The sequence below is a fragment of the Eupeodes corollae genome, chromosome 2 (genome assembly GCF_945859685.1).
Source record: "Eupeodes corollae chromosome 2, idEupCoro1.1, whole genome shotgun sequence".
In the NCBI taxonomy this organism is placed as follows: Eukaryota; Metazoa; Arthropoda; class Insecta; order Diptera; family Syrphidae; genus Eupeodes; species Eupeodes corollae.
In genome coordinates this window covers 68,919,389-68,928,618 of record NC_079148.1, presented here as the reverse complement: position 1 = coordinate 68,928,618, position 9,230 = coordinate 68,919,389, and the positions used below count along the sequence as shown (strand labels likewise).

The following is a 9,230-nucleotide window of genomic DNA, read 5'->3' as shown; positions in this document are numbered from 1 at the left end:
TATGCACCATCATCACTTTGAAACCATCAGCATTTTATGGGAGTTCCATGACACAGAATCAGAGCATATTTCAGCTTGGTGATAATGGTAAGCGCATCCCAACTTTGGTAACCTCATGTTCATAAATTTTAATCGCTCCTAATTACGAGAGAAGGGGGATAAAACGTTCATGTTGTACATATATGTAACATAAATCCACAAGCAGTAGCAATATAGTCTGAAGTCTGAGCCTGAGCCACAACCAGAGCCAGAGATAGAGCCATATAGATTCTAGAATCGGATTGCCATCATGATGTTCTGCTGTGCGAATTGAGTAAAGTAATAGAGTTACCATTAGCATTTAAACCTATAGCAAGTCAAGTATTGTAGTTGATGTTGTTTTTGTTTTTGATTCCCACAAGACAGGCCTCATAAATATCATCGGAGCAATGTTTGACATGGTTCTGTTGTTACACGAAGATAAATTCTGGCTGGGATGCATGTACTTCCATCCGCAGCCCTCTTAAGGTTGTAGGTTGGCTGGTTGGTTGGTGGTGGGTGCTATTGATCGGTTGAGTGGCTTTAAGTAGCAACAGCAGGGTACAGCTTCTGTTTCTGTCTAGTTGCATTATATTTACACATCATGGGAGAGTATCTAATAATTTTAGTTCCAATATCGGGCTGAAACGTTAGTTTAAAGAAGTTCAGTTTAAGTCGACAGTTCAACGAAGTTGGTAGTTCTAAGATATAAAAAGTCAGTTTATTCGAAAATTCCGTGTTCCTCACGGGTAGTTTTTTTTTTTTAAATAAACGATTTTGGATATTTGTTTCTATTTTGTGAGTATTATTGGAATTTTAAATGAATATAAATGTTTTTTCTTAACACCACCTTTTAGAACAGTTTAATAAACTTCATTAAATACAAAATTACTCCTTGTTTATTTGTTGCAAAATATCCTTTACTAACTTAACAAAGGTTCTAAACGGTACAGCGGTCTTCGAATCAATAGTGAATAAAATTACTTTAAACTAACAAGCAATATTTCAAAAACGAATCCATTCCATAAAAGTTCCTGGCCCAGAGGGAGAAGGTTCAATCAATAATTATGGCAGGATAAATATAATCAGGATTAAGGTCCAATCTATACTGCACGTAAGGAATACACGTTTTTATTGCTTGTTTTTCCAAATTTGGGCAGTGAGTAGGACATGAGGAATTTACAAATCCTCTAAGAATAATTTTTGTCATGAAAAAGTGTTTTCTCAAATAAGCCGTTCGGATTCGGCAAAAAACTGTAGGTCCCCTCCATGCCAGACCTGAATCGAACACAGGAATGGTTCAGAATTGTAAATCAATAGGTTCTAATTCTCAAAGGACTGTCGAGCCAGTCAAGTCCGTATTCAAGAATGTTTTTGATATAAAAACATTCATTATATAGAGTGGTGAAGAAATAATTAAAAACGAATTGTTAACTTCCCATAGCAAGTTATTGTAATAGGTCCGATTTGTCAAATTGAAAATGTTGACATTTCTCGACTTTTCAAGGTCCCTAGAGTCGAAATAAAATATTTTTAGAAAGATGTCTGTGCGTGCGTGTGTACGTACGTTCGTACGTCCGTACGTCCGTACGTTCGCGATGTTTTTTTCGTTGTCCATAGCTCAAGAACCAGAAGAGATATCGACTCCAAATAAATTTTGTTATACAGATAATAAGGCAGAAAGATGCACAAAGGGCTCTCAAGAAAATTGCGTGGGTGTTTTTTTTACCATAGCAGTTTAAAAAAAGGTGAAAAATTTGGTTAACCCTAAATATCTTACGAACCAAAAACGCTAGAGACTTGAATTAAATTTTATATAATAAATTGTAACGAGATCTCAAAGAAGTATATTTTTTTTTAAAAAATCTATCTAACGGTTTTTTTTATAAATCAAAAAACTGAAAAAAAAAATTTGTCACCTCCAAAATTTAACGACTAAACATAATTTCATTTCCAAAACAATTTTGAGCAACGGAAAACAATGTTTTTGAAATCTGATAAAATTTTGAGAAAAATCGAATTGACAGTTTTTTTTATAAAAAATAAAAATCTAAAAAAAACATTACTCAAAGTTGGTAAAAATTGAATATCGATTCAAATATCTTTTCAAAAACTTGAAATTTAGGCTTCAAGCTTATTTTATCTTATAAGAAATATTGTTTTCAACATTTTGAAAAATGTTGAGAAAAATCGAATTGACAGTTTTTTTTAAAAAAAATAAAAATCAAAAAAAAAAATTTATAAACGTTGGTAAAAATTGATTTTCGACTGGAATATCTTTTCAAAACTTTGAGATATTGGCTTTAATTTACTTTTATCTTTCAAAAAATCTTGTTGTCAACATTCAGTTAAAGTTTGAAAAAAATCGAATTGACAGTTTTTTTACAAAAAATAAAAAACTAAAAAAAAACAATACTAAAACTTCGTAAAAATTTACTTTCGACTCAAATAGCTTTTCAAAACTTTAAAATATTGGCTTCACACTTATTTTATTTCACAGAAAATATTGTTTTCGATATTCAGTCCGTTTTTTCATAAAAAATAAATCTACATAAAATAGTACGCAAATTTGGTAAAGACGGGATGGGAAGTTATCAGAGTGGGTCGCATCCCAGGCTCTTTTTCAATTCTGGTTTTTAAGGCTTTCAGTTCCGGTTTAAGCCATTAAAGCATTAAGTGCGTTTTTTTGGTATTTCATATATAATACAGTGAGAAATTGCCAACAAAACGATCAGGAGTAGCCGGATTTTTGTATTTAAATTAGTACAACTGAAAGAAGATCTGTCAGAAAAATTATAAAAAAAACACACACAAATAGAAGAAAGTTTTGTGAAAATCAAATGTCAAAATTAACTAAGCAAAAAAAACTAACTAAAACTAAAAATAAAATGGACGAATTTTATGAAGAAATGGTAAAAAAACCAATTCGTATCCCTCGTTTTTTTAATTTTTTTCGTCACTGACGAACTAAGGCCATTCTTTATGATCAGCTATCGGCACCAGCTTTTTCGAGGCATGAATTAATCTATTTGACCTTCGACTTTCAAATGGAGGCTTCAAAAATATTGACTATACGTCGCTTCACTCAGATGTGCACAATATTTACTCCGATTTAGTTTTTTTCAAAACCCTCATGTAGCGATAAAGTAGCTTGTCTCTAGGCTCTTTGAAATATATGTGCCATTAAAAACTAAATTTTATATTTCGAAAAACAAACCCTGGTTCACCAATGAGATTCTATCATTAATGCGACAACGCAATATCGCCTATAAGCGCTGGAAAACTTTTCGCCTTGACAGTTTTCATCAACAATTTTGTGCTCTTCGAAATAGAACTGTATTAGCTATTCGCAATGCAAAGGCCGTTTTGATGATACACTAAGTTGTAAACAAACATGGCAAAATCTTAAGAGGATAGGTGTAACCAAATCTCGCAGTCGCTCTACTGTAGATATTAACGTCAATGATCTGAATACAAATTTGGTATCTTCGAGTAATTTTGTTACCAATAATATAACTCCAGGTCCCGTTGTATCCAATGTTTTCAATAGTATTTCCCCAACTTATAATTCAATTTTCTTTTCTATTATCTCCTGAGGATGTGGTTGAAGGTGTCCTGTCTATTAAATCAAACGCTATTGGGTTGGATGAAATGCATCCATCGTTTTTGAAACTTCTTTTGCTGTATATTACTCACTTATTCAATTTAATCATATCAACAAATGAATTTCCTACGCAATGGAAAAAAACCTCAAGAGGAGACGAGTTTAGACCAATCTCAATACTACCTTTTCTCTCGAAATTGTTCGAAAAAATGATTCAAAAACAAATTAGTACGTTTCTTGATGACGAAAATATATTAACATCAAAACAATCCGGATTCCGTAAGAAAAATAGCTGCATTACTGCCTTAATAAGTGTTGCAGAGGACATAAGAAAATCTATCGATATGTTACTTTTTTGATACTTTTAGACTTTTCGAAAGCATTTGACATGGTGAATCATTGAACACTTTGCCAAAAGCTCTCCCTAGTTTATAACTTCTCTTCTGATGCAATCAAGTGGATTTTTTCTTATTTAACTGGAAGAACACAACCTGTTAAACTTAAAAAAGTCCTCTCCAATTTTCTATTAAACAAAAGCGGTGTCCCCCAAGGGTCCATACTTGGACCTCTGTTGTTCTCCCTCTACATTAATGAGCTTCCATTAACTATTAAGCATTGCTCCATTCGGCTATACGCTGTTGTTATATCTTAGTTGTCCATTGAGATTAATTGAGCCTGTATAAATGAATGATTTATTAGAAATTCAACGTTGGTCACACCAAAATAGCTTAGTGCTCAATCCTAAAAAATCTAAATGCTGTGTTGTTAAGGAATAAGAAAGACGTATCTTACTTCCCATTAATTTTGTTAAATGGCTCCCCCATCAAATACTCAGCGAAAAATTTAGGAGTTGTATTTAACCAAACGCTGGCTTGGAAAAACCATGTTTTATATATTCTTGGTAAAACATACGGTGTCCTCCGCATCCTTTGGTCTACACAGTATTACAACCCTTTAAAAATCCGTGCATTACTTGTAGAAACACTTATAATACCCTTGATCACTTACGGTTGTGAAATATTCTGCAAACTTGACTATGAAAGTAAGCGAAAGCTCACTGTTGCTTTCAGTAGTGCAATACGATATGTTCATGGGCTGCGACGATTTGACAGAATTTCACAACACGCACACAACTTTTTTGGGATGTCATTTGAAAATCTGCTCAATTATTCGGACCTTAATTTTGTTATCGGATATTCTTCTAACACAACAACCTACTCTTCAGAGAAATAACTTTTTTCAGTTCAACTAGATCAAGTATCTTAGTGAACTCTCTCGTTTCAGTTGTCTTACTTCTGAACGCCAGTTTTTTTTAGAAAGTACTTAGAAAGTACTGTCAAACTAGATCATTTTAAAATCTTTTTGTGCGGTGGAAACACCAAAAAAATGTATTAATTCGAAACTGAGATAAACCTTTGGTGGAAACATAGCAAAACTCAATTATCTTTTCTTTTGGTTTTTCTTGCAAATAAAACGAAATAATATCAACAGTATCAGATTTATTTTTTCGCCAATGGAAAACACATGATTCCAAATGCACAACTATTCAACGAACACAGCCATCGAGATACAAATGCAATATAAATCGTACCAACATTTGATAACCAAATCAGATAAGATCCATTCGAGACTCGTATAAATGTCAAAAACCCATGCCTAGAAAGATTCTACTCTAACTTTTATCGTTAGTATTCATACTGTGGATATTGTTTTTTGTTATTCGTGTAAAATCCTACTATACTATGGATAGATTTTTCAACAAAACACGGGTATTATGAACCATATTCTTTGAGCACTTCCAATAATTTTTCATGCAATATAACACCAGAAATCACTTGTCTGAAGTTTGATCAAAATCGGTTGCTGTACAACGTTGTAGATTTCGTATATCTCCAAATCAAAATAAAAAAATTAGCCTACCTGACGCGACGGAAGCTTACAAAGTTACTGTTATGTCATGGAAAGGTCCCTGTCACAGTTAAAGTCCTATCAATGTTACAAATAACTCATAACTAAAAAAGTGTTGTTTTAAAATAAAATTGTACGATGGAAGTTGAAGATTTATCACTTTTAAATTCAAATCGTTTTACTTTAGTTTAAAAACACTTTTTGTGATAAAAATATGTCTAAATTTTAGAACTCTTTTTTAAAAATTTAAACGCCATTTAGATTTTATCAAAAAAAAAAATATTCTTCAAAATTTAGATTTTCAATTTTTTCAAAATTTGTATTTGAGGCAATATAAGAGCTTCTGCAGAAAAAATTATTGAAATCGGTGCATTAGTTCTTGAGAAATAGAAAAATGTTTTTAACAATAATTAACGAAAATTGAACAGAAAAATCTTTGGCAAATTCGATTTTTCTGATTTTCGATTTTTGACCATAAAGCTTGTATGGGACTTTATTATTTAGTCTTTAAAAAAACGAAAAAATGCCTCACGTGAATCGGCTCAAAACCATAACTTAAAAATGTTGACGATTTTTTGTGGCCGTATATCCGTAATAATGTGGCGAATGTTGTCCTGAAAGTGGTCAATCGTTTCGGGCTTTTACGCCGATAAGACTTCCGACTTCAAAAACATCCACCCAGAAAATAGTCAACCGGCGTTAAACTGCACGATGGAGGCCATTGCACTATTCCTCAAATTCCCAATTGTGGTAAGAGCTGTGTAACATTTTCGCCGTCTCCTGCACATAATAGTTGTTCAATTGATGAACGAGAAATCCAGTAATCGTGGCTCTATATAGAGGTCTCTGTTTACTGTAATATTCTAGCCAGCATGGTTTTTTAAATATATTAAGTAAGCACGTGGATTAATTATGTACCAACAACCCATAAATCACACCAAACATTTTTTGTGGATGTACATATGTAAATAAATGTATCTCAACATACACCAAGGATCATCATCATTCGTAATACGGTAGTTTTGGTTATTGATTTATCCACTCAACCAAAAGTGAGGTTTATTGTAGTTCGCTATATGATTTCATCAAACATCAAACCAAACTAAAAATAAATCTTTTGACAGCTTAAAAAAATGTTCGCCATCTTAGAAATCTAGTGAATTAATATTTTTATGAATATTTCAAATTTTTGGCGCTTTTTTAAACTAAATGTTTAAAGGTGCATCCTCATCTAAGAAGCATTTCAGGAAACATTCTTTTTGAAATGTTTCCCAATTGTTCCAAAAATATTTCATAAACGTTCCAAAAAGCATTCGTGAAACGTTTCCTAAATTCTTTTGATTTGATTTTGGTGTGGACTTTTCGAGAAACATTTCTTAAATGTTTCCTTGTAACCCATTTATTTATCCAGTTTTGTGCGTCAAATTGGACTGTTAAAGACGTAGGACTGATAGTAACTTGCAGACCAAAGAAAACATGTCAGAAATTTTTACTGTAGAAAACTTTATTAAAACTCTTCTATCATGTATTTAGATTCTTACCAATTAGTATCATGTTGACGGTTTAGAAATAACAAAACGAATGCATAATTTTTTTTTAATTAAGTCAAAATCTTCCTTGTATTCGAAAGGAACTTTATGCCTATGCCTTATTTTGTATTATCTTCTAAGCAGGTTAAAATATTGCCAGTTGATATTTAGCAATTTTCCTTATATCAAACATTGTTCACGTTTTTATAACTTAAATTTTACTATTTTTTCCATTCGGTTTATTTTTTCTAAACAGTGTCTCAAAGAGGACTATCTCAACTATGTTAGTGCGGAAGCTGTTCATCATCTTTTGGATGATGGGACATCAAACATTGGCCTTATATGTCCCACAAGATGTTGAAATTCTCGATGGCTATGACTTTGAAGAATCACCCGAATACTATCAATCAGATAGTGCCTACTATGAGGCTAGAAGTTTAGCTGCTGCTGGAAACTTTGGTCAATCGAAATCAATACGTAATCGTCGTTCAACAGCAGAATACGATGCAGCAAAAGCTTCCAACACTAAGTCGAAAAAGAAAGACATAGAACAAAATGTTGATAGTGATAAAATCGAGGTAGTTGACAAGAAAAATCCATCAGGTGGGCGTCAAATGTTGCCAAAGGCTGAAAAACAAGTCATGGAGCCTAATTACTATCGTAAAGATTCATGGAATGATTACTCATGGAATATAAAACGAGATGACGATGATTCAGTTTCGGATGCAAGCAATGATGGCTTCAGAAGACGACAACCACGAGTGAACTTTGTAACTCAGCCTAAGAAGGTTGACCTAGATCCAAAGGATCGGACTATTGTTAAAATCTCCCCACCACAATTGAAGCCCCATTACGATGATTACGAGCCGTACAAATACGAAATGTATCCATCAAGATCATATGATCAATATCTTCGACGTTATGATAGGTTAGTAGTGAGAAAAATTGCCTAGAAATCTCTTCAATCTTTCAAATAATTTTAAAATTTTGTATTTTCAGGTACGACGAACAATACGATCGTGATCCTTATAACTATGACGAACATTATCTGTTCCGTCGTCATTATGATCCCTACGACAGCTACAGTCCTCGTGTCCCCAACTATCCTGAAGCTTACTACAACTATCCCGATAGAAGATTCGATGTTCCAGAACCACGGGACTACGGTTCACTTTACAACAATGAAATATACGATCGTCCATCAAGCTATGACAACCGTAATCGTCGCATTGTCTACTACGCTCATTTGCCCGAAATAGTTCGACCTCCACCCGGTGTTGATTATAGCAATCACTACGATAGAGGTCGTTACGATAGCAACAGGAGAAATCCTGAAGTAACCATACCAATAGCTTATAAGGTTGCAAAAGAGTCTGAAACCAAAGATTCATATGGATTTGTGAAGCGAGAAAAAAAAGATCATAGAAACTCTGCAACAGTGTCGCCAAGTAAATCACCATCAAGAGAATAAAAAAGGGGAAGAGTTGGGAGTGCACGTGAAATGATTTTTCAATGATTTCATTTGTATAACTTATTTTTTATAATAAATATTAAGCTAAAGTAAGTTTAATTACAGTAAACTTTCATAAAGTCAAAGAAAAAGTTTTCGAGAAATATTATTTTGTTTCATGAAAAAGTTGTTTTGGAAATTATATTTTAAAATAAAAAAATAAATATTATAATTTGTTTGTTCGTTTTAGATATAATATTAAGATACGTCAAGAGTAATGATTTAATGCGCTCTTTCCTATATTCAATATTTAAGACGAAATTTAAGAAAAGTTGTTATTTCTCACATTTTTTAAGGCTTTGTGGGAGTAGTCTTGTATACTCTTACTTGTTCTCTTTTCTTAAGTCAAAGGTTAGTAAAAGAATTAAATACAAATGCATACATTTTGAAAATAGGCTTCGTAAACAAAAAAAAATATTGAAAGTAAAAAATACCTACAATAAGAGCAATATTGGTTTGGAAAAAAAATAGAATGTACTACTGGGTCACACGAACTTTTTTCCCGTATTTTAAAATTTAAAGAATGGTTCTGGAAAAAATGTTTGTTTTCATAAATTTAGATGCTATTTGAAAAAAAAACTTTAATTTTTCAGAATTTTAGTATGCAGTTATTAAGAGCTTATTAATTTACGTTTTAACTTTCAATTTTGTAAATTAATAA

General features: G+C 32.4%; 1 protein-coding gene across 1 annotated transcript; it reads left to right on the top strand.

Moving 5' to 3' along the window:
• Positions 1–650: 650 nt before the first annotated feature.
• LOC129945858 (uncharacterized) lies at positions 651–8,741 on the top strand. Its single transcript, XM_056055798.1, has 3 exons — positions 651–816; positions 7,316–7,987; positions 8,059–8,741. Exons 2-3 carry the CDS (start codon positions 7,341–7,343, stop codon positions 8,528–8,530), a joined length of 1,119 nt encoding a protein of 372 aa, XP_055911773.1. The 5' UTR covers positions 651–816; positions 7,316–7,340; the 3' UTR covers positions 8,531–8,741.
• Positions 8,742–9,230: the final 489 nt, after the last annotated feature.

Coding starts and splice junctions, on each gene's coding strand:
- LOC129945858 (XM_056055798.1), top strand. CDS start 7,341: ATGTTAGTGCGGAAGCTGTTCATCATCTTTTGGATGATGGGACATCAA. Junction 7,988..8,058: donor TATCTTCGACGTTATGATAG/GTTAGTAGTGAG, acceptor TTGTATTTTCAG/GTACGACGAACAATACGATC.